Source organism: Aspergillus japonicus, assembly GCF_003184785.1.
Source record: "Aspergillus japonicus CBS 114.51 unplaced genomic scaffold BO86scaffold_49, whole genome shotgun sequence".
Classification (NCBI taxonomy): domain Eukaryota; kingdom Fungi; phylum Ascomycota; class Eurotiomycetes; order Eurotiales; family Aspergillaceae; genus Aspergillus; species Aspergillus japonicus.
In genome coordinates, this window is record NW_020291686.1 from 15377 (window position 1) to 39587 (window position 24211).

The 24211-nt window shown below is 53.2% G+C and overlaps 8 protein-coding genes across 8 annotated transcripts; 6 read left to right on the plus strand and 2 right to left on the minus strand.

Annotated features, from left to right (window-relative positions):
* The first annotated feature begins 1448 nt into the window (after positions 1-1448).
* On the plus strand, positions 1449-3856 carry BO86DRAFT_458005 (arylsulfotransferase family protein). The gene is made up of 3 exons (XM_025677259.1): positions 1449-2053; positions 2106-3497; positions 3591-3856. Exons 1-2 carry the CDS (start codon positions 1580-1582, stop codon positions 3423-3425), a joined length of 1794 nt encoding a protein of 597 aa, XP_025524972.1. The 5' UTR covers positions 1449-1579; the 3' UTR covers positions 3426-3497; positions 3591-3856.
* A 250-nt stretch (positions 3857-4106) lies between these two features.
* On the plus strand, positions 4107-5597 carry BO86DRAFT_367307 (2-oxoisovalerate dehydrogenase subunit beta). Its single transcript, XM_025670146.1, has 3 exons — positions 4107-4853; positions 4922-5484; positions 5541-5597. Exons 1-3 carry the CDS (start codon positions 4288-4290, stop codon positions 5576-5578), a joined length of 1167 nt encoding a protein of 388 aa, XP_025524973.1. The 5' UTR covers positions 4107-4287; the 3' UTR covers positions 5579-5597.
* Positions 5598-6008: 411 nt separating this feature from the next.
* BO86DRAFT_402104 (uncharacterized protein) lies at positions 6009-7079 on the minus strand (the record flags this gene model as incomplete). Its single annotated transcript, XM_025673823.1, has 6 exons — positions 6009-6178; positions 6259-6342; positions 6417-6488; positions 6553-6612; positions 6670-6725; positions 6784-7079. The coding sequence occupies 6 exons, from the start codon at positions 7077-7079 to the stop codon at positions 6009-6011; spliced, it is 738 nt and encodes a 245-aa protein (XP_025524974.1).
* A 757-nt stretch (positions 7080-7836) lies between these two features.
* On the minus strand, positions 7837-10549 carry BO86DRAFT_157808 (Zn(II)2Cys6 transcription factor). The gene is made up of 6 exons (XM_025666382.1): positions 10343-10549; positions 9980-10145; positions 9732-9896; positions 9184-9656; positions 8994-9128; positions 7837-8939 (listed from the first exon to the last, which is right to left on the minus strand). Exons 1-6 carry the CDS (start codon positions 10466-10468, stop codon positions 8193-8195), a joined length of 1812 nt encoding a protein of 603 aa, XP_025524975.1. The 5' UTR covers positions 10469-10549; the 3' UTR covers positions 7837-8192.
* Positions 10550-12480: 1931 nt separating this feature from the next.
* BO86DRAFT_157841 (putative MFS transporter) lies at positions 12481-14274 on the plus strand. The gene is made up of 2 exons (XM_025666383.1): positions 12481-12786; positions 12846-14274. The coding sequence occupies exons 1-2, from the start codon at positions 12599-12601 to the stop codon at positions 14185-14187; spliced, it is 1530 nt and encodes a 509-aa protein (XP_025524976.1). The 5' UTR covers positions 12481-12598; the 3' UTR covers positions 14188-14274.
* Positions 14275-14844: 570 nt separating this feature from the next.
* BO86DRAFT_402107 (uncharacterized protein) lies at positions 14845-15273 on the plus strand (the record flags this gene model as incomplete). The annotated part of the gene is made up of 2 exons (XM_025673824.1): positions 14845-14990; positions 15138-15273. The coding sequence occupies 2 exons, from the start codon at positions 14845-14847 to the stop codon at positions 15271-15273; spliced, it is 282 nt and encodes a 93-aa protein (XP_025524977.1).
* A 1966-nt stretch (positions 15274-17239) lies between these two features.
* Positions 17240-21866, plus strand: BO86DRAFT_157875 (putative ABC multidrug transporter). The gene is made up of 2 exons (XM_025666384.1): positions 17240-19171; positions 19225-21866. The coding sequence occupies exons 1-2, from the start codon at positions 17435-17437 to the stop codon at positions 21745-21747; spliced, it is 4260 nt and encodes a 1419-aa protein (XP_025524978.1). The 5' UTR covers positions 17240-17434; the 3' UTR covers positions 21748-21866.
* Positions 21867-23372: 1506 nt separating this feature from the next.
* BO86DRAFT_402109 (esterase/lipase family protein) lies at positions 23373-24191 on the plus strand (the record flags this gene model as incomplete). Its single annotated transcript, XM_025673825.1, has 1 exon — positions 23373-24191. The coding sequence occupies one exon, from the start codon at positions 23373-23375 to the stop codon at positions 24189-24191; it is 819 nt and encodes a 272-aa protein (XP_025524979.1).
* Between the last annotated feature and the right edge of the window lie 20 nt (positions 24192-24211).

Below are 24211 nucleotides of genomic sequence, written 5' to 3' on the forward strand. Positions count from 1 at the left end.
CAGATACTTATGTTTAACAGTTCATCACATTGATCGCTCTGCTGACATCTCTGGCGGTCTTGAATTTCGGTTGGGACTAGTCTCCGCTGAATGAACCTGGCCCCGGACATTTTTTAGACTGGCTTTTGCTGGTTTCTCCGCACTACGATAACACCAGGAATCAGAGTCCAACACAAAGTACAGGATTGAGAGTCGGTGAATCGGTAATCTCGCGCGCCGACTGCGTACGCAAGCTTGTGTCTGAGAGCGCAATCACCCTTCGAGAACCGTTTATCAGTGACATCTTCCCGTTCTTGGCAGTGCGCCAGAGACAGTGGGTCCGGCACCGATTGGTCCCTAGTAGGCTTTAGGGGCCCTGTTAAAGTGTTAGGATACGCTTGACTGTTGTCTGTCACCAGTCCAGAGGCAGACACATTACGTAGTAGGTGACATACGCATGGTAAGTTTGTCTCGAATTTCGCGGGGATAGACCTCCATCATTGGCTGGCGTCTCAATCGCTAGAAGGAAAATCCTCATTGTCAAAGCTTCCGTAGAATCCCATTTCGGAGGGTGAGGTGGAGCAGATGACCGGTTCCAGTTATAGCGCGACAGGGGTTCTTCTGGGTTCCCAAGGGAGGCCAAGACACTGGCAAAAGTTCCAAGCATTTTTCCAGAACACGGAGTGACTCCTGAATTCTGAACTGTTGTTGATCACACTCAATCTATTTCTTCGGCCACGTTGGCGGTCCGCCCGAAACCGACCGGTGCAAGTCATGGATCCTGGGCCCATAATCGATTCAATGATTGTGATTCGGCGGTGCACAAGCACATCTGATAAAGATCAACCGCCTGCGATGCGAATATCGACTCTCTGGCGCTGTTGGTTGACGACGCGCAAGCGGGTCCAAGTGGCTGTCTTCAGCAGCGGTTGAGCTCTCAGTCGTCCTACCGAGTAGTCGTAGCGAGCGCAACAGATCAGATAACCAACCTGAATGAAGTATCTAATGCCGAGCTTCGGTTGTGCGATATTGGAAGACTCGGGGTGTAAACCAATAGAAATTAAGCGCTGGCTCGATGCGAGACTAGACACCGCCACGCTGCGGGCCAGACATCCTTTGGGAATTGCCAAGGTGGACTGGCTGGGTGACCCCGATCCACGGTGATGACCTTGGCACACATGGAACTTGCTCGCGCGCACCAAATCACAGTTGGCCTGGGCCTGCTTGCGTGGAGATGTGCCCCATTGCAGGAGATACTGGTTCCCTTCTATGCCGCGCGTGTGATGAATTCAATTTGGAGTTTGGACACCTACCCCTACCCCTCCCCTCCATGCCATTATCGGGTCTCGGGAACCAGCCCCATTATTGATGTTCGACAAATGACACGTACAATAACGCCTGGCTGTTGTTGATTTAGCCGCGATGGCGATCAAAGCCAAGCAGGAGGTGTTCCCAGGAGTTCGTAGCTTGTTGGCCGGTTCCGAAATATTCCCTGTCTCCAATTGCGCTTCTTATAACCAAGAGCACGGCCAGCTCTTCTTGTCTCCCCTTTCCCCTTTCTTTGCGCGTTGGTGTCTCAATCTCTCACCGCGATGTTCCAATGTCCTCGGGGACTCGCAGTCTGTCATATGTTCATCGCTTGCGGTCCAGGTTTTCTGGCCTACATGTGGCCACGCTAGGCGCTCTCCTGAGTCTGCTGTACCTTTTCTACGTCTTCGCCGTGCCGCAGCTGCGAAGATTGCATCTCAGGACTGATTTGAGCTGGTACGACCTGGGGCTCTATGGTTTCGGTCCGTCTCAGGATTATGTCTCCTTCGACTATGAATCTCCACTGGTTCAAATCTCGGAACAAGGATCGGGATGCGATTCACGATTAACGTTTCTAGCCCCTAGAGGCGACTCGGTTGCTCAGCCGGGCCCCATGATCCTCGATCCCAGGGGTGAGTTGGTTTGGATGAAGCACAACTGGGAGATAACCCAGGATTTCAGGGTCCAGCGGTATCAGGGTGCTGATTACCTCACATATTGGGAGGGTGACGAAATTGAAGGTAGAGGCTATGGAGCTTGGTACATGGTGGGTGGCATCAGAAAACATTCCAACTGTCCAATAAGCTGACCTGTCACAGTTGGATTCCACCTACACCCAGCGATACGTGATCACCCCGGTCGGAAGTTACGGCGGTGACCTTCATGAGTTCCACATCACGCCTCAGGGAACTGCTCTTGTAACAATTTATGACCCAGTGCTTGCTGATTTGACTTCGCTTGGAGGCCCTGAACTGGGATGGATCCATGATGGGGTATTCCAGGAAATCGATATCGCGACGGGCGAACTGCTTTTTGAATGGCGTGCATCCAAACATTACCCAATCAATAGCACCTATGAAAAACTGGGAGCCTCTGGGACCACCCGATCGTCTGCCTTCGACTATTACCACATCAATAGTATCGAAAAGGATGATAGCGGGAACTATATCGTATCGGCACGACACACCCATACTGTCAGCTGCATTGACAAGAACAGCGGTGTGGTTTTGTGGACACTTGGAGGCAAATTGAACGAATTCCGCGACCTTTCAGACGGGAAGGCGACCAACTTTGCCTGGCAACATGATGCGCGCTGGCACCCCAACAACACGCTCACCCTTTTCAACAATGCAGCACACTCGACGAAAGACCCCGACGAGGAAAGTCATGGCATGATGATTTATCTGAATGTTGATGCGCGCGAAGCGACCCTTCTGGCTGCGTACTATCATCCTCAGCAGATGAAAGCCGTGTCGCAGGGCAATCTGCAAGTTTTGGACGACGATGGCCGTGCCTTGGTGGGCTGGGGCCATAATGCCGCTTTTACCGAGTTCAGCTGGGACGGGCAAGTGTTATGCAATGTCCATTTCGGTGCCTCGGTGTTCTTTGGGTTCGGTCGCGCCGTATCATACCGGGTTTTCAAAGGCGATTGGATTGGAAGGCCGCAAACCGCTCCGGATGCCGAGGTGATCGGTAATCGAATCTATGTCAGCTGGAACGGGGCGACAGAGGTTGTTGCGTGGCAACTAGAGACTTGGCTCTCAGGCGAGCTGGAAGATGCCGCTTTCCAGGTGGTGGCACAATACGACAAAGCTGGGTTCGAAACCGAGATCGAGATTCCGGAGAACTTGGATAGTCCCCTGTTTCGCTTGGCAGCCCTTGATTCCCATGGGGATGTCTTGGACGTCACGGAGCTATTGCAGAGGGAGCGGGGCAGTGCCATGGAACGGCTGCTCAACATGCACTATTGGATCTTGGGCATCGCGTTTGTTATGAGCGGCGTTGGCCTGTTCCTTGGGTTCTGCAGGTGCTGCGGCCTTGATCCTAGACTCAGTCGCCTCAGTCGCTGGCGCTATCGGTCTTCCGAGTACCAGATGGTGGCTTTCCGCGATACTGAATCTGATCGACAATCGGTCTAGGGGGTCGATCAATTGAGCGATGTCAACGAAGAACAGTTATGGGCCCGGTGGGCTACTTGGAGGTGTTTCTTGAATCTGTAAATATTGGCTCAGCCTTTTATGTACGATACCCTTGTTTGTGTATATATGGAGTGAAAGAATAAGAGATTCTGTGTCTTGACTGACTTAATCGCATTACTCCAGCATGGAGACGGCATGGTGAGGAATGGCGAGTTGTGATATCAGAGTAACCTGCCAGACCAAGCTGACAGGAAATGATCGACAAGTATTTGTTCCAGGCGGGATTTCTGTTTTCTTCGTAGACAAGTGTGACCTGTCCTGTTGGAATGTCGAACTCTATCCATATCCCGCTCGCGAGCTCGAAGCTTGGAGAAGAGGAAGCGTTCGAAGGTCGACACAGGACAAAGAGAAGGATAAAGACAAAGTACTTGTAAGTATCATGGATGAGTGTGTTGTTGTCTTGTGACTGCGAGAAGCAAGTGCCGACCGCTGACCGAGCCAGGCACTCAGGCACTCAGGCACTTGGGCACAGCGATAAGGCGATAAGGCCACGAAGAGCGGTTATCCGCGGGGACCTGGGGTAACATTCCCCGCATGAACGCATTGAAGGGGAGGAGAGACCGTCAGGGTCGAAACTCCCTCTCTCTCTCTCTCCCTCCCCAGCTTTTAAACCTGAATCTTCGCAAACCATACCATCACCCCTGGGAAGGGGAGAAAGCAAAAGGGAAAAGAAAACCAGAAAGACTACCCCCTAGCCCATCCTCCTCCTCCCGGACCGACCATCGTCTCGATCTCTTCCATACTTCTCAAACCACCAATCCCTCCATCCCTTCCTTCTACGTACTCCATACCTACTGCAACCATGGCATCCCGACGCATATCATCCCGACTCTTCCACCCTCAAATCCGCGGACGAACCTATTCTACCGCCGCCGCATCCCCCTCCTCGCGCCTCAACCTCCCCATCGACTACAAATCCACCCCTCTCCTGCACCACACAGCCTCCACCCTGCCCGACCACCTCGACCTCCCCGCCGCGACCTCCTCGAAATCCATGAATCTCTACCAGGCCATCAACTCCGCCCTACGCACCGCCCTCGCGACCTCCAACCAGGTCATGCTTTTCGGGGAGGACGTCGCCTTCGGCGGCGTGTTCCGGTGCTCGATGGACCTGCAGACCGAATTCGGGTCCGAGCGGGTCTTCAACACGCCGCTGACGGAGCAAGGGATCGTGGGGTTCGCGATCGGGGCCGCCGCGCAGGGAATGAAGCCCGTGGCCGAGATCCAGTTCGCCGACTACGTCTTCCCCGCGTTCGACCAGATCGTCAACGAGGCGGCCAAGTTCCGGTACCGCGAGGGGGCGACGGGGGTGGATATCGGCGGGTTGGTGATCCGCATGCCGTGCGGTGCGGTGGGGCATGGTGCTTTGTGAGTTTCCCCCTGGGTTTCTGAGCGGCGATGAGTCTCTGACCGTGGAAATCACTCCGCTGGGATAGGTACCATTCCCAATCCCCCGAAGCATTGTTCGCGCATATCCCCGGCATCCAGGTGGTGATGCCGCGGTCGCCCGCCCAGGCGAAGGGGCTGCTGCTGTCGGCGATCTTCGAGCACAATAACCCGGTGCTCTTCATGGAGCCGAAGGTGCTGTACCGGGCGGCGGTGGAGCACGTGCCCAACGAGTACTACACCATTCCGCTCAGCGAGGCCGAGGTTGTGAAGCCCGGCAACGACCTCACCGTCGTGTCCTACGGCCAGCCGCTGTACCTATGCTCGGCAGCGATCGAGTCGGCGGAGCGGGCGCTAGGCGCGAGCATCGAACTGATTGATCTGCGCACGATCTACCCCTGGGACCGGCAGACGGTGCTGGACAGCGTGAAGAAGACCGGTCGCGCGATCGTGGTGCACGAGAGCATGGTCAACTATGGGGTGGGCGCGGAGGTCGCGGCGACCATCCAGGAGCGTGCCTTCCTGCGATTGGAGGCCCCCGTCAAGCGGGTGGGCGGCTGGAGTACGCATACCGGGTTGATCTACGAGAAGTTCATCATTCCCGACGTCACCAGTGAGTGTCGCACCTTCGTCTTTCAGTTACCCCGTCAGCTACTGATCATGTCGCAGGAATCTACGATGCGATAAAACAAACCCTCGACTACTAGGCCTGGAGCTTAATCCGCGCATGAACGTTTTCACTATGTGTACATATCTTAACATCTATTCTAGAAGAATCCTGCACAAGGTGACTAGACTAGTCGTGCGTCTATCACGTGTCCTAATGTCATAGTCTAGCGACCATTTGTCGGTTCTATCTATCTACCCAAACTATCATACTTCCCAACATACCACAGACGAGGATCGGGATTAAACTCGTAACGCTATAGTGACCGATTCTCGAACAGAATATAGCCATGTGTATGTATGTATGTGCCAATTAAGTGACGAAGCTATCCACAAGTAAACGTCCGAAAAGAACGATGTCCCGACAGGGGTCGTGACCGACTAGCAGTACCGCCGACTCGAGACCCCTCCAAGCATCACAAATCACCTATGCTTGCCGCAGCCTGCAGGAGCGAACCCCCTCTCTCCCATTTAGTCGAGCACCGCGAAGGTGTCGCTGGAGATCTTGATGGCATCCGTGTGCCAAGTCTTGCCACTGTCGGAGGTGGTGAACCCATTGGAGCTCGAGCCGCTGTACAGGTACAGGGTCTCGCCGAACTTGGAATCGGCCTCGCTCAGATGGATGGTGATGTTGTTCCAGCCTGGACTCGAGTCAGATACGTTAATTAATCTCCAACGTCACGATATGAAAAGACCGTGCGGCATAGCGGTGCAGACGTACTGTAGGCGGGCTGAGTACCGCAGGTGCCAGAGCCAGTGTAGCACTCGTCGCCGGAGTACAGGTACAGCAGGTTGCTGTCGAGTTCTAGGTAGGGGCTCAAGTTAGTACGTGGGACGCAGGGTGTGTGGCCTATTGAGTCGAGAGGGCCGGATGCTTACTGTCAGTCTCCTTGGAAACGACCTTGCCGTCGATGCTGACGACCTGCGTGACTTTGTTATCGGCAACGGTGACTGTTGCACATCATCAGTGTTAGCCTCGATCCGCTCTGGAGACTGAGATGAGTATGAAACCTACCCTCGAAGTCGACCTGACTTTCCTGGGGAACAGTCACGTAGGCCTGGCCGAGTTGACCGCCTACAGCATTGATTAGCACAACCTAGGATCTGTCAATCCAGCAAGGGCAGAACTTACTAGGGGTGTAGGTGCTGGCGGCGACACACCACTCCTCGGCAGTGGCAGGGCAGCCCCTGGCCACAATTAGCGGACACTTCTTCATGCTAGTCGTATCGAAAAGGGTATACCCACTGGGACTCCTGGTCGGGCGACCAGTTGAACAGAGGCTGGTACAAGTAGGAGCTAGCATCACCAGCAGTCGCCTGGAGGCCGATCCAAAGCGAGACCCAGACTTCATCGCTGGTGTTCTCGACGGTGGTGTTCTCCGGGACACCAGGGGCGATCACCGACCAAGTAGCCTTGGTGATGTGAGCGCTATTAGAAGGAGGGCCAGTGTAGAACCCGTTACCGAAGTACCAGGAATCCTTGCTGACAGCCGCAGCGCGGAGGGCGAAAGCCAAGGGAGCAACAGCGTAGACAGAACGCATGGTTGTCGTTGAAAGCAAATCGGATTGAAGAACGAGAGTAATTGAAGCGAACCGGCCGCAAAGAAGAAAGAATGACTGCAAGCAGAGCTGTGAATGAAAGACTGAATGAGAGAATAGATCAACGGTCCAGAGTAGGCACCGATCGACGACCTTTTAAAGAACAAATGCCATTCTGGACCCGAAAGACTGTTGGGGAGAAGCAAGAATCGCAAGGCGCAGACTAAAGGCTTGTCTCAGGGGCAGGTGGAGTCCGGCGCCATCCCCGACTCCACCACCTGCCCTGACTCCTTCCACTTCGGCCAACAAGCTCGTTTTAACCTGAAACATTAAACGCATTAAGCTTGATCCATCAGCACTTTGCAATACCTTAAGCTCCGAAATAACGGCGGACGCTTGTCGCAGTTAAAGTACTCGGGATATTCGTATTCCGTAAAACTTGCCCTACACAGCCTTCTATCGCCATGTGGCTGTCGGAATTCCTCGCGCCCCTGACGATTATATGATCACTTGAATCAACTTAATATCAAATGCTGACGAGATTTCTCCGGACAAATTCCATTCCAGGCCTGCTAGCTTGTCTCCCGCGCAAGCTACGAATGGCTACCCATGCACATTCTCACTTTAGGATCAGTTGCGAAGAATTGAAAGCCTAGGTTAATGCTTCATGGCGTCAGGCTTACTTGATGGATCCACGGCATCACTCAAGGAGGATCTTGGAGCGTGAAGTCGAGGCATCAACCCCTTTCTAAACTGGACATGGGAGGAAATTGTTGGTCTTTCCTGCTCGGGTGGTCTCGAAAGAATTCAAGCTCTGAGCGAGCTCCTTTGGCCAGAGCATGATTGGTCGCTCCTGTGTCTCAAGGTAGAAACGTGATCGATCAAGATAGAGGCCGAAACGAGGCGGATTGCCTTCAATTGTATATGTAACTGCAAGCAGAATGCACTGTACTTCTCGTAAAATATTCATATCGATACATCATGGTTACAAAACGCTCACTCGTGGGATGTGTTGCATTTGGTCGAAATCGTCAATTCGTGAAACACCTCCAGTGCACCCATACTGTGCAGTCGCTGTCGTCCAGCAATCCACGACTGCATATTTGAGTTATACATTCAAGGGCCGGGAGGGGAACCAGCCCTAGGAGAAAGTTCGGACATTCCACTGCCCCATAGCCCAAGTGAATGCCGTTTCTCGACCAACTTGAGCACATTATACATAAACAGGCGCTCTGGGCCCCCGTCGGGGAAGACCTCCCAAGCCACGCGGACTGGAAAGGCGAGGCGATTTATCATGTTACCAGGGGCAGTCAAGATGTACCATTCCAGGGTTCGGCAGATACCGCACCCCAAGACGTACTGTTCGGCAGGTCCGACGCGGTCTGTCGGTCGGCAATCCGCTGTTGACAGTATCAAACGTGTACTGTAGTATAGACACATGGTCTGGGCCAGGCGGAGGTCCGGGTAGGCGAATTTCGTTGGCGTGACGATGGCACCAGTGCGAAGATCTCGACATTGGAACACCGGAAACTCGTCATTTGGTAGTGCCTCGACCTCTTGAGGCGGTCCGTCGGGATAGTGGTCAACCCACTCCACTTTCCACCGGCGGAAGCGATTGGTCAAGTCAGCAACACCGTTCCACAGGGTTGCCTGTTTGACCTTGATTTCATGCGCACTCGCCATCTGCGAACTGAGGGTGGCTTGGAGATCATCGAATTGAGACAGTAGTGCTGGGATTTCAACAGCAAGGTCCATGAGATAATGCAAGATATCTTTTTTGGTGGTTTTCGCGGACCACGGAAGATTGATCCAGTCTTCTTGAGCAAGAAAAGACGGGGTACGGCTGACAAGAGCCGCAGATACCTGCTCACTGAATGAGTACGTGGGGTTTCTCATATACAGGGTTCAGGTACATACCCAGTATGGTCGAAGCTCCGTATACAGTAAATGCTCCACGCCATGAACATGATTCTCCGGGCCCCGATGTTCAATCAATCGTAGTGCACCATTGACGTGAGCAATCAGAGAAACCTGAGTAGTACGCTCCACACTCTGCAAAATTGTTAGCAGTTGAACTAAGCGACAAGGAGAACCCTGCGAAACATACCTCAAACGCCATCAAGAGGATGACCGTTACCAGGGTCGATTCGGCCTTGCTACGTTCAGGGTCTTGCAGCGCTTGCTGCAAGCTGCGAAGTACCCGTGGATAAAGGCTGAAACCCGCAGCCTCGACCTCCTTGTTCTGAACGGATCGGCCGAAGAAAGCCACTGACACGGACTGAAACGCGTCCATCAAGATCGGTGAGAACATGCGAATTTCGGCAGCGCGTCGCAGTGCACCCGCGTGACCTGCTTTGGCATCGACTTCGGGGCTGAATGCATCTACGAAGCGTTCGATGAACACCTCGAGCATTGGTTTTGTCGTGTTCATTTGACATATCGAGCCGTAACTCGAATCCTCGCTGTCTTCGGATGAACTTCGACTGCCATCACGATGGCCTGCCGGCAAGTAGATATTATCTTCTGCTTCCTCATCACTTTCAGCCGGTCTAGACCGCTGAATTGCTACGATAGCATTCTCTGCCAGGTACGAGGGCACATGTCAGCTCATGGGCCCCAGAGTCATCGTCCCCCCAATCAGAGGTTATGACCCACCTTCTGTCCGCTCCCCGGATGCAATTCCCGAGGCATGCGTAACGACCCGATTTGTTGTCCGAATACTGCTAATGATGCCATCGACGACTTCTGACGGGGCCGAACGAATCGTATCAACCAAGCCTTGCAGCTGCGCTAGGCGGCGTCGGTTTCGGTTCCGTTGATCTAAACACACCAGATATCAACGTCAGCACACGTCAACCGTGGTCAAACTACGCTCTCGCTTTTTCAGGTATGGATAAACGTACCACGGGCATTGAGTTGAGCCGTCAGCTGACGGATCTCATTTCGGAGGTTACGGATCTCGTCCGCTTGGCTTATCGGCTGGAGGCTATCTTCGGGGCCGGTGTCGTAAGTGCACTTGGAGGGATATCCATGAGCACAGCATGCATGACAGGGTTTAACACGATCGCACTATGACCATCGAGTATTAGAGCCAGACGAGCCTGCGTGGAGATCGGGCCCCAGGGGTACTTCGAATACACCACTAATCCCCAGTCGAGTGGCTCGTTCTGGAGCTGGGGGATATTTTCATCCAATAAATTGGGTTCCCGAATGGAATGCAATATGGGGCATCACCAGCAAGCAAGAAGAATCGGGTCGGGACGCACCTTGACCTTGCGGAACCGGCAGACCTTACAGGACCGCAGTTGACGCGCAAGCTGATTCGAGGTGATGACAGGCTTGGGACGGTACTGGCTGGGGACCAGAACAGCCTGCGAATTGTGGTTGACCATCGCGGTCTAGCACCTATTGGAGTAATGACTCTCTACTCCCGAGTCGGGTGAGGGCAAAGGTCGAGCTTCGGGGTAAGAGAGCCAACGAACGGTACGGCACGCTTGACACCAACAAGATCTGGACGAACATGTCCGAGATTTGTCCCCTCTCTTTCCCTTTCGCTTACATCGGCACCAGCGCGCCCCGTGGCTCAACAAGACCAATAGCAAGCCGGGTCTGGGACGATAGCGGCCTGGCAAAGTGGGCTTGGTTTCGAGTGGGCTCACGGTCGGTAGCGTGTTTCGCCACTCTGGATCCGTGGCTGGGTAGGTTTCGAGACTGCGTGGATGGCGGAAAGGTTATCTCGTAGAAATTCGAGGAACCATGGTGTAAGTTTGGGACTAATCTTCATTCCAGAAACACGATTAGTGAAGGCGGATGCAAGAGACAAGAGAGAGATTGGGTGGATGCAGTGTGTATGTGTGTGTGTGTGTGTTGTTGCTTGCCGCTGAGACAGAAATGGATTCTTGGTGGGTTGGCTTGAAAAGGCTAGCGTGACAAACCATTTAGTCGACCCCTCCAGGCACCAAACTAGATGCCTCAGGAACTGAACTTGATTGCAGTCCTAAGCGGATCATCATTCAACAAATGATGTGGGACAGTTCAACTGTCGATTCACTTTCAGATGACACTGACACAGTCCAATCTAATGAATCTCACGCTCTTGCCGCCTCAGAAATCTCTGCATAGCAATCTGATTGGGTTACATCATTGACACCTCAAAATCAAACCTACCTTGTACTTTCTCCATCAATTGCAGAGCCTGGGATATATATAAATATCTCGGTCGGCCTCAACCTCGAGGATCATGCTGAACCATGCCATGATTTTATGGGCTTGCTACCTCCCCACTAGAATGCACGATTCAACTTAACACATACGATTCATTCTTTTCTTCTAGAACTGTCAAACCTGCGGTATCTACTTGAGCCAATGAAGTGCCAATTCCCACCAAGCCGGTGATAATAACTGCGACTAGCGGTCTCCTCCGATGTCGAGCTCCTACCTGACCATAAAGCTGGGGAATACTAGTACCTAGTAATAAGAGATGCATGCACAACTCTGATAAGTCTCTCTTCCGTGATTGGTACATGCTAGCATTGAGTTCAGGTTGACCACCGCATGCCCCGATCCTCTCTGCACAAAACCTGAAGAGATTTGACCAACAGGCATGGGTCTTCACTTTCGACTTTCACTAGACAGCCACGACGTATTCGGCCAATGGCTGATTCGTTATCGTTGCGCCGATCACTCAAGAGCAGGTCCTTCGTATGTATTGGACCACAAGTGCCCACCATGGCCTGCAACAATACTGCCGCACATCAACCCATAAACCCTCCGAGCGCATGGGTTGCTGGCCTAGCTAGGACCCACTGAGAGAAAGCCAGTGTGTTGTTCTCAGGGGTTCGCAGCAGCATGGTAGTACGGTTACAAAGCTGATTGTTATCATTGCGGCAAGGAGCGCCAGGCAAGTGAGACATTTCACTTCTGCTGCATCTGCTGCATCTACTATCGGTCAAACATCGGAGCATGTTCTGCAGGACAAGGTCGGAGATGATGCGAACCGAGGCCTCAGCAGGGTTGCATGATCGCCTGACGTAGGCAGGATGCGACGATCCGGAGTCACCTAGGCGTGTGCAGCCTGCTCTCAGTGGACGAGGCAACTTTGGCTAAATGGTGGCTTCCCAAGTTTCACCATCATCACGCATGATGAAAAGACAGGCTATTCCGTGTGCCAAGCAGAGCCAACAAATGGGAAGAGCAGAAGAGGGAGGATGCTGTCGGACAGTCTCCGACAGCAAGTACCAAGTGGGGGGAGGCAAACCCCGTTACCCCAGACATTCCCCGCAATGAGGAATGAAAGCTTCCCCGCCTCTACTTCTACTTGGACTAGTCGGGCTTTAAACTCAAACAGACCAACCCCCACTCCTTTCTTTCCCCCACACTCTCTATGCTGTGACCATGCTGTTTGCCTCTTCATCTGAACAATATATAGCTGGCTGAATCCCTATATCATTGCGAGCATCTGACACACTTTCTCAACCCATTCCCCCTTCTTCATCGCACAGGGGCTATTGTTTCCCTCAACCATGGCCGAAAAACACATGATCGACCATGAAGCCATGGGCGAAAAGATCGACGTCTCCCACGAGGAGGTCGTCCAGATGGCCCAGCTGACAGAGGAGGAGAAGATCTTGGAGAAGAAGCTCCGACGACGGATTGACAGCCTGATTATGCCCTTGGTTATCCTCGTCTATCTTATGAACTACATCGATCGGTATGTCAATTGGAGTTCTCATTGCATCCTCATTGCACGTCACAAGCTAACAACCGCAGCAACAATTACGCCGCAGCCAAGCTCCAAGGCCTCGAGCAAGACCTCTCCCTCAATGACTCCCAGTACCAGGTCGGCCTGTCGATCCTCTTTGTTGCATACATCCTCATGCAGGTTCCGTCCAACCTGCTCCTCAACTATATGGGCCGCCCATCGATCTATCTGGGCTTCTTCACCACGGCGTGGGGGCTTGTATCCGCTTTGACCAGCCAGGTTACTAGTTACGGCGGGATCGTCGCCTGCCGCTTTATCCTGGGGCTGGTCGAGGCCCCCTTCTTCGCCGGGATTTTGTTCTATCTGTCGAAATGGTACACAAAGAACGAACTGGCCTTCCGGATGAGCATCTTCTACTCAGGTTCGCTGGTCAGCGGCGCCTTCGGCAACCTTATCGCCGCAGGCATCCTCGAGGGCCTTGAGGGTCATCGCGGCCTGGCAGCCTGGCAATGGCTCTACATTATCGAAGGCAGCATCACCGTCGCCATCGGCCTCGTCATCTGCCTTGTCCTGCCAGACTTCCCCGAGACCTGGAAGCTGCTATCCCCCGAGATGAAACACGTCGCCAACCGGCGCCTGGCCATCGAAGCCGCCGAGGCCGACATCGACGAAGGCGGCAGCATGTCGCAGCTGAAGGGCCTCAAGCTCGCCTTCACCGACATCAAGACCTACGTGCTCGCCGTCGCCTACATGTGCATCACGGCCGGCGCCGGGTTCCAGTACTACTTCCCCACCCTGGCCGAGACCCTGGGGTACAACAAGATCATCTCGCTGCTGCTGGTCGCGCCCCCCTACATCTTCATGGTCTTCTACAGTCTTTTCCACTCCTACCTGTCCGACCGCTTCGGCAGCCGCTTCTGGTTCTTCATGTACCCGATCCCCGTCACCATGGTCGGGTTCATCATCTTCATGACGACCGAGAGTTTCGGCCCGCGCTACTTCTCCATGTTCCTGATGAACTTCGTCTTCGCGCAGAACGGCACCCTGTACTCGTGGATCGCGAACGCCATCCCCCGCCCGCCGGCGAAGCGTGCCGCCGCGTACGCGTTCATCAACTCGATCGGCAACTCCGCCAGCATCTGGACGGCCTTCACGTATCGCCAGCAAGACGCGCCATACTACCGCCTGGCGATGGGGGTGTGCGTCGGGATGCAGGCCTTGGGCGGAATCATGGCGGTGTTCATGTACTTCCATCTGCGGTTCTTGAACAAGAGGCTGGCGCGGCTGGAGGATGAAGATGCCGTGTTGACGGACCAGGATCTGGACCGATTGCAGCGGACGGCCGAGGTGGAGGGGATCGACATTGCGGCGGCCAGGAGGCTGCAGAAGGGGTTCCGTTATGTGATATGATAAGATTAGTGAACGTTGCCCAAATATATTTTGCGTTTAGAAATCAAGCCTTTCATTTGGCCTTTGTCGGATTCATGGTTCAAGTTAGAAGGGCGACCGGGTGTGATGTTGACCTGCCTGTTTAATCGTTCAAATAGGCGGCGCCCAAGATCTCGCATCATCACCGGTAAGTAGATGCATCTCGAACACGACCCAACCACAGAACCATCACGACTACAAGAACAAATCCGTCGCCCCCTAGTGATGACCTCATTCACGTGGCCAACCGACCGATCAGCCATAATCTCTATGCGTGGTTCAGGTGCAAGGTCCGTGGTCGTCTTCCCCCGATGCGGATGTGCCACAAACCCTGACATTTGGGACAGAGCATCAGGACAATAAATGGTCGTGGCGATAAACACGGAGAAGTCTCATCCGTGGTGTAGAAATCTCCAGATTCGCTGCTGCTGCATCCCCGGGGTCGCCACCCTGGCCGCATTGGCCCGGGGTGACGATCACATGACTGGAGGGGAATTTGAGGGTTGTAGTATATAATAACAGCGTTTCTCAGGGGATATGCTATTATTACATACTACAGTAACCTTGTAAAGGATAGGACAGTTTCTCAATCGAGATTTCTCACGAATTGAACCCATTTGTCTAAGTGCTGGTATGCAAATGTCACGACAACTGTTCGACACATCGCGCCACCTGCTTCGTACCACACGCGAACCAGCATCTCTGGCGCGGGCATTCTCCATCGCAGTCCCCGCCCGCAGGGAAGGCCAAATGCAAACCTCTAAGCCGCGGGGGTTCTTGGCCGAGTATGTTTAGTACCCGATTTCGTCTCCGTCCCCCAGATGCTGGTCCCGTTGCCGGAGAAGTCTGGAGTGCCGTAGATGACGTCATGCCCAGTGACCCCCCAATCCCTGTGTTCAGGCAAGGCTAACCACTGCACCCTGACCATTTAGCCGGGATACTGCTCGTCACAGCCCAGCCCGGGCAGATGAGGGGATAGCGTCACATGATGCAAGGCTGAAAACCCAGCTGCAAGATCAAATACAGCAAAATCGGCAACAACTCGACCGCCTCGAGAGGCAGCTGTAAGTGCCCTGGATAGGTGCGGACCAGGCTTGAAACAGACGTCGGGCTAATAGAATCCCTCAGCCAAAAGGTCAGACAGGAAGAGGGAGGTCAGAAAGTTTGATGTAAGACTGAAAGCGTGGGTTTGGATTCAAGTTGCATTGTTGCTCTTCATCCGGTTTGAATGCGGGCACAAAATGGGTAGTTGGAAGTGTGTCGGACAGTAAACCAAGACAGGATCTTCATTGCGTTGCTTTTGGCGATTTATTTCTTTTGGTCATCAGATTTTGGAGGCCTGTTGGCGACACAAGGTCGAGTCAAAGAGCACAGAACGCCTGACCCTTCCAGCGATGTCTCCGCCAGGTGCTCACGTAACCGATTCCATGACTACTCGGGGTCTGTATACATGCTAGACGCACGTGTAAGACGATGGCTTAGGTGTGGACTCGTTAGCTCATCATTGAAGACATGGCTTTGATTAATCACAAGGTTGATGGCACTGTTCCCACGTTCAACGTAGCATAACATCGTCTGGCGTAATGGATCTGACACCTCAACCATTTCAAACGAGCCTATCTGACTGAAAGTAGCACGGCCTGCATCATCGCCACAGGGTCCACAGATTGCAACAGATTGTGGCCTCAGGAACTGTCAAAGTCCTTCCTTATCTGATAAAAACCGCCCAGTCACCTTTTCCCGGCCCGCAAACCATTCGAACACTCGATCAGTGACCCATTGCCGGAGTCGCTTAGCTGCTGACGGATTGCCGTGGGTTTATCGATACTTCGACCCTGACAGAGCCGGAGGGGGAAAGAACCCCAAAGTGGAGTCGCAAGAGCTCCCACAAGCGGCCAAGCGTAGTGAGACAGGGCAGCGAAGAAGTGAGAAAGCTAGTCTAGAACTCGCTAGAACTCTTAAGCCCACTGGTGCCTGAGTGAGTGCCAGACCGAAAGTGGAGCGCTGGGTCGGCATCGGCTTTTTCGGGCCTCCGAGTACGAGAAGATGATAAATTCGATTGTGTTGTGAGCCAAAGAAAAATGGTTAACTCCGTGAATCTTGCAGTCTGATGTGTTCTCCGAGAATGATTGGCACGGGGAGAAGGAGTTGCACACGATTGAGAAATGAAAAATGACTTGTTAGATGGTCTGCCATGCGCTGTGTCGGTGTAGGACAAAGGCTGCGTCGGAGCCCAAACAATGCATGAGCATCTCTCGCGACTTGCGTTGTGATTATACTGTAGATCTGATAGATCATCACAAACCCAGACGCATATCGTCCAAAATATGCCAAATCGAATGTATCGAAGCCACCAGAGCACTGGGCTCTTATCCTAACGCCGGGCCGTTCAGCCTTTAGATTCGAAGGTTAGATCGGTGATCCTGTGGTGACGAGATATAAGAGCACGCAGAACGGTATAGGTTTGATTGGCTACTTCGTAAAGTAAATGGAGAATAGATAATGACACCAAATTACCTGGTCCCTGGGGGCGGATTATTGTTTCCAGCTGGGTCGGAGGCTGCAAAGTAAATATCCGCTGAGTCAGCCGGCTAAAAGCCCCCCTCTCGGACGGTGATCATGCAGATTATCCGCTTTGTCAGCGGAGATTACCCAAAACAGACATCCGAGTGAACGTGTCAGAAATTTTCACGTGGCTCGACTTCCATCATCCACGGAACTCCACTTCTCTCTTACAGTACCATCGCCATCTCGAACATCTGGGCTTCAGTCGGGGCTTGGTGTTCTTTCTTTGCTCACCATTCCCGATGCTTATCAAATCTGAAACATGTGTCAACATCCACGGAGAGTCGGACCTCCGCGCTGCCGTTTCTCGAGCTTCCCAAGCCTCCAAGATTGACAGCTAGCTATGAATTCTCTTGGCCGTTGACACGGTGGTGAGTGGGCTCCTCTGACTCAGCGGATATTCGCTGCGAGGCACAATAGCCGGGTGGACCCCAAAATCTTCCTTCGGAAGCTCGCCCAGGCCCCGATATCCACCCGGCCCAGTATCAGACTCAAGGCTCAGAGCCCCCCCCCTCCCCGACCCACTGTCGCCTCCCTCAGTTGTTGATGCTTACCGAGTATATAGGAGCTCTTCGCCCCTCATGGCGCCTAGATCTTCCCTCTTCAGACCCTTTTCAACGGGTGACAACGAGACTTCCATCTTTGCTGTCTCGCTTTTCCCACCATGGAGGAAAAGGAAGCCTACACGGCATCCCGTGGGATGCTTGAGAGTAGGGACGACACTGATAGTACAGCAACCGTCCTTAATGATGAACCCACCATGCCTACTCGCGATCCCAACACCAGCCGCGCCGACAACTGGTCCTTGATGCCTCAAGTCAAGCAACAGCACGAACGCGACATGCAATCCGGGCTCAAGCCTCGTCAACTCGGTGTCACTTGGAAGGACTTGACCGTCGAAGTCGTCAGCTCTGAAGCCGCCGTCAACGAGAATTTCCTATCGCAGTTCAACATTCCCCAGCACATCAAAGAATCTCGCAACAAACCGCCTCTTCGCCAAATCCTCCAAAAGAGTCATGGGTGCGTCAAGCCCGGCGAGATGCTTCTGGTTCTGGGCCGCCCTGGTTCCGGCTGCACCACCCTTCTCAAGATGCTTGCCAATCGTCGCCTCGGTTATAACTCGATAGAGGGCGAGGTCCGCTACGGTTCACTGACTGCCAAGGAGGCTGGCAACTACTGTGGTCAGATCGTCATCAACACTGAAGAAGAAGTCTTTTTCCCGACCCTGACCGTAGGCCAAACGATGGACTTTGCGACCCGTCTCAAGGTGCCCTTCACCTTGCCCAATGGAGTCGAGTCGGCAGAAGCCTATCGCCAGGAGGCCAAGGAATTCCTGCTGAAATCCATGGGTATCACCCACACCAACGACACTAAGGTTGGCAACGAATACGTTCGAGGTGTTTCCGGTGGTGAACGCAAGCGTGTTTCCATCATCGAATGTCTTGCTACTCGCGGTTCAGTGTTTTGTTGGGATAACAGCACCCGTGGCTTGGACGCCAGTACTGCCCTCGAGTGGACCAAGGCCATTCGCGCTATGACAGACGTGCTTGGTCTCTCTACCATCGTCACTCTCTACCAGGCTGGAAATGGTATCTATGACCTTTTCGACAAAGTCCTTGTTCTTGACGAGGGTAAAGAGATTTACTACGGTCCTATGGAACAAGCGCGCCCATTCATGGAGGATCTTGGCTTCGTTTGTCGCGAGGGTTCGAACGTGGCTGATTACTTGACTGGTATCACCGTTCCTACCGAACGCAAGATCAGACCCGGCTATGAAAACCGCTTCCCTCGCAATGCGGAAATGGTTCTTGCCGAGTACGAGAAGTCGCCAATCTATGCTCAGATGAATACTGAGTACAATTATCCCGACACCGATATCGCTCGCGAGCGGACCGAGGACTTCAAGATCTCCGTCGCTCAGGAGAAGAACAAGAAGCTGCCCAAGTCTAGCCCCTTGACAGTCGATTTTATTACCCAAGTCAAGACCTGTATCGCGCGGCAGTATCAGATTCTGTGGGGTGATAAGGCCACTTTCATCATCAAGCAGGTCTCTACCTTGATTCAAGCCCTTGTTGCTGGATCACTGTTCTACAATGCTCCTAATAACTCTGGTGGTCTCTTTGTCAAGTCAGGAGCCCTATTCTTCTCGCTCCTCTACAACAGTCTGCTTGCAATGGCAGAAGTCACCGACTCCTTCAACGGTCGCCCTGTTTTGGTGAAGCACAAAGGCTTCGCATACTTCCACCCGGCTGCATTCTGCATTGCTCAAATCACAGCCGATATTCCTGTTCTACTGTTCCAGATCTCGGTCTTCTCTCTTGTGGTTTACTTCATGGTCGGCCTCACCATGTCGGCTGGTGCATTCTTCACATATTGGATCCTGGTTTTCGCTGCCACCATGGTATGTTATGCTGCCCCTCAAAGAGGTCCCGATCGCTAACTAACAATAATCAGACGATGACTGCGTTGTTCCGTGCTTGCGGAGCCGTCTTCAGCACTTTCGATGGCGCTTCTAAGGTATCCGGCTTCCTCATCTCAGCATTGATTATGTACACTGGTTACATGATCAAGAAGCCCCAGATGCACCCGTGGTTTGGCTGGATCTACTGGATCAACCCCCTGGCTTACGGATTCGACGCACTCCTCTCGAACGAATTTCATGACAAAGTCATTCCATGTGTAGGCACCAACCTGGTTCCCAGTGGTGCTGGCTACGATGGCACTGGTCATCAGTCTTGCGCCGGTGTTGGTGGTGCCGTGCCTGGGCAGACCTATGTTACTGGTGATGCGTATCTTGCCTCTATGTCGTATAGCCACAGCCACGTTTGGCGGAACTTCGGTATCCTCTGGGCTTGGTGGGCTCTGTTCGCAGTGGCCACCATCATCGCTACCACCAAATGGAAGGCTCCCGGTGAGAGTGGTGCTTCTCTTCTGATTCCTCGGGAAAGGCTCCAGGATCATCACCAAGTGGCTCGCAACGACGAGGAAGCACAGGGCATGGAGAAAGGCAAGACACCCAGCGACGAAGGCTCTCAAAGCGAAGAGGATATCGACAAGCAACTGGTACGAAACACCTCGGTCTTCACCTGGAAGGATTTGAAGTACACTGTCAAGACACCAACCGGTGATCGGGTCCTTCTTGATAATGTGTACGGTTGGGTGAAGCCTGGGATGCTGGGTGCTCTTATGGGTTCCTCAGGTGCTGGTAAAACTACCCTTCTTGATGTGTTGGCTCAGCGCAAAACCGAGGGTACCATCCAGGGTTCAATTATGGTCGATGGACGCCCGTTGCCTGTGTCTTTCCAACGCTCCGCCGGTTACTGTGAACAACTTGATGTCCATGAACCATTTGCCACCGTCCGTGAGGCATTGGAGTTCTCCGCTTTGCTCCGTCAGCCCCGTGAGGTGCCGCCTGAGGAGAAATTAAAATACGTTACTACTATTATTGAACTCCTCGAGCTACACGATATCGCCGATACATTGATTGGCCGCGTCGGCGCTGGTTTGAGTGTGGAACAGCGCAAGCGTGTCACAATTGGTGTTGAACTTGTTTCAAAGCCTAGTATCCTAATTTTCCTGGACGAACCTACTTCGGGTCTGGATGGTCAGTCAGCTTACAATACTGTTCGTTTCCTGCGGAAGCTTGCCGACGTCGGCCAGGCTGTTTTGGTGACCATCCACCAGCCCTCTGCCCAATTGTTCGCCGAATTCGATACCCTATTGCTTTTGGCAAAGGGTGGAAAGATGGTCTACTTCGGTGATATTGGTGACAACGGCCAGACTGTTAAGAGCTATTTCGCTCGCTATGGTGCCCCATGCCCACCTGAAACCAACCCTGCCGAGCATATGATTGACGTCGTCTCGGGAGCCTTGTCTCAGGGTCGTGATTGGAACCAAGTTTGGCGAGAGTCCCCTGAACACTCGAAGGCCGTCACCGAGCTTGATTCTATTGTTAGTGATGCCGCCTCAAAGCCTCCGGGTACCGTTGATGATGGCCACGAATTCGCTATGCCTCTTTGGAAGCAAATCTTGATTGTCACCAAGCGGTCTTGTGTTGCTGTCTACCGCAATACGGATTATGTCAACAACAAGCTTGCACTCCACGTTGGTTCGGCTCTGTTCAATGGTTTCTCGTTCTGGATGATCAACGATCACGTTGGGGCCGTACAGCTCCGACTGTTCACAATCTTTAACTTCATCTTTGTTGCTCCCGGTGTCATCAACCAACTTCAGCCTCTGTTCCTCGAACGCCGTGATATATACGACGCAAGAGAGAAGAAGTCTAAGATGTATTCATGGATTGCATTCGTGACCGGTTTAATCATCTCGGAAATCCCGTATCTTTGTATTTGTGCAGTGTTGTACTTCGTCTGTTGGTACTATACTGTGGGCTTCCCGTCGGATTCCAACAAATCCGGGGCTGTTTTCTTCGTCATGTTGATGTACGAGTTTGTCTACACCGGTATTGGGCAGTTTATTTCTGCCTACGCCCCGAACGCCATCTTTGCTTCGTTGATCAACCCTCTTATCATCGGTACCCTCGCATCTTTCTGTGGTGTGTTGGTGCCGTACGCGCAAATCCAGGAATTCTGGCGGTACTGGATCTACTGGATGAATCCTTTCAACTACCTGATGGGCAGTCTATTGGTGTTCACGACCTGGGATGCGCCCGTCAAATGCAAGGAGTCGGAATTCGCGCTGTTCGACCCTCCGAACGGCACAACCTGCAAGGAATATCTCGCCGATTTCATGCAGGGCATGGGCGCCCGCATGAACCTGGTCGATCCCGACGCCACGTCTGGCTGCCGGGTGTGCGAGTACACCAAGGGCAGCGACTACCTTGTCAGCATCAACCTTAAGCACTACTACTACGGCTGGCGCGATGCCGCCATCGTGGCGCTGTTCGCCATCAGTTCGTATGCTTTGGTGTACGCACTCATGAAGCTGCGGACTAAGGCCTCCAAGACGGCCGAGTAGACTGTCTGCGTTCGTCGCATGCAGGCTAGCCTTACATCTTCATTTCTCCCCTCTTCACCTCCTTCTCTTCATCCACTGACAGCGGCTGCTCAGCAGTCCTGGTCGTCAGTCTTAAACTTCCTTTCTTGTGATTTCCCTGGCTGCATATACACATACATATTCCCCTAGATAGACTCGTGTTGCATCATTGCCGGAGCGGTTTACTTTTTTCTTTCGTTGTATCCACCAACCGCAGCGATCAACGCATACTGTGCACTACACGGTACATAATTATTAGACTTGTCATATACATTTTGCTACAGGCCAGTTCTACCGCAGTGATTAATTTGAGTAACAGCTTGAACAGTTACAGTAATTTGAGTAGAAGTACATCGAAACTCTTCACTTAAAAGGCATGCGCCCCCCATCAGCCACCAACAGCCTTGCCTCGAGAAAGAGCCAGCGATCGTGGCCTGTCCACCAGACAATAGCACTGGTCAGATCCTCGCGCACGGGACTCTTAATAGCGAGGGAGGGAAACGGAAAAGTGGAGCACGGCTGAAAGGGTAAGTAAGATAGGTAGAATCCTGCAGAATGCGTCTGGTTCCCTGGCGAACAATGCAGGAGTTCCTGGAGGTTGAACAGTCGATCGAGATGAAGGAGACGGAGCAAGACGGCTCATGTCAAACATGCTTGCCTGGAAAGTAACCAAGACCCTTAAGCCTTAAGCTCCGCTGTAAAAAAAAAAAAAAAAAAAAAAAGAGGGAGGAAAACAATCGCCCACCAAAAGTATGATTCACAAAGTGAATGAATGCCCCCTTTCCCGCGGTTGGCTGGCTGGACCCAGCAAGTTTTTTCTTTTTCACGAGGCCGCAGGCAAGGCAGGTACCGTACCAATTAACAGATGACAGAATGTTACAGTGCCAGTTGTTTCGCTTTCTTCAATAAAGTACGAGCATAGTACTTCCTGTACGCGCAGTATGCTCATCCGAACACACAAAAGGAAGAGATAAGGGAAAGGAAAAGAAAAACCGAAATACAGCACGAAGCACAACCTTCTCACTACGAAGTACGATGCTACATCCAACTCCCAGCCAGCCACCAACCAAGACAAATGAACAAATGAACAATCGACAATCGACAATTAATCTCAGCTGAAAAAAAACTTCTCTCGAATGGTGGACCCGACGGGATCGAGATTCGATAGTTCGAATGTCCGTCCCGCACACCCAGTCCCAATCCGGCCAAAGCCAACGAAAATCCGCCTCCACTATTTTCAATATTTAATCTAAATCGGCCCTGACGATCAGGCCCCCTTCCCTTTCCAAGGAAAATCAAGATCGTGTTCTGCACCATGTGGGCAAGAAGGAATGGATACATCGCCGTCTGTCACTGGGAATGGCATTTCCGAGGGGAGATCGCTGGTGTGGTTCATCTAGCTCAGCTGGGGATTGGCACCGGATAGATAGAAAAGGAGCGTAGTTCCCCTTCTCCCTCGAGGGCTCTATTGTATCTCTCTAGTTGGTGCCGTGCTGTTCCCTACCTCAAAACACTAAAGAGGCCGTCGGTTGCTGTTGTCATCTATCACCATAGAGAAAGGCAGACCCAAAGGACCAAGAAAAATGCATCTCTCAACCCTCCTAGCCATGGCCACCGCCGCCTTCGCAACCACCGCCCTAGGCAGTACCGACATCAACGACTTCAGCTGCCGCAGCACGGCGCACCCGAACCCGGTCGTGCTGCTGCACGGGCTGGGCGCGACCTTCTACGAGGACCTGAACTACCTGCAGGGCTGGCTACAGGCGCAGGGCTACTGCACCTTCGCGCAGACCTACGGCGCGTACGCGGGGTTCCCCTTCCTGGGTGGCCTGCGGAGCATCAACGAGTCCGCCGTCGAGATCGCCGCCTACATACGCGAGGTCCACATGCAGACGGGCGCCGACAAGATCGACCTGGTCGGCCACTCCGAGGGCGCCTTCCAGTCGCTGTACGTGCCCAAGTTCGAGGCTGGGGTCGCGGACCTGCTGGACAAGGTGGTCGCGATCGCACCGCCGACGCGCGGCACCACCTTCATCGGCCTGTATAACCTGGCGTATCTGTTCGGGAATGTCTCCCGTGAAGCCGTCGGCGAGGTGCTGGATACGCTGGGCTGTCCCGCGTGTGATGAGCTGGGCCCCGACGGGGCGGCAGTCGAGCGGTTGAATGACGGGGCGCCCATCGTGCAGAGTGGGAACAGCTTGACCGTGATTGCGTCCCGGCTCGATGAGATGGTCACGCCGACGAGTACCTCGTTTGTGCACGAGGACGGCGTGCGGAACGAGTGGGTGCAGGATACCTGTCCGCTGGATCCGGTGGGGCACATCGGCGAGGCTTATGATTTGAATGTGTGGAATTTGGTGAAGAACGCGCTGGATGACACGCCGGATCGGAAGTTCGTGTGTCTGTTGGGATCCCCTGGGAAATAGAGCATGAGATGTGTATGGAT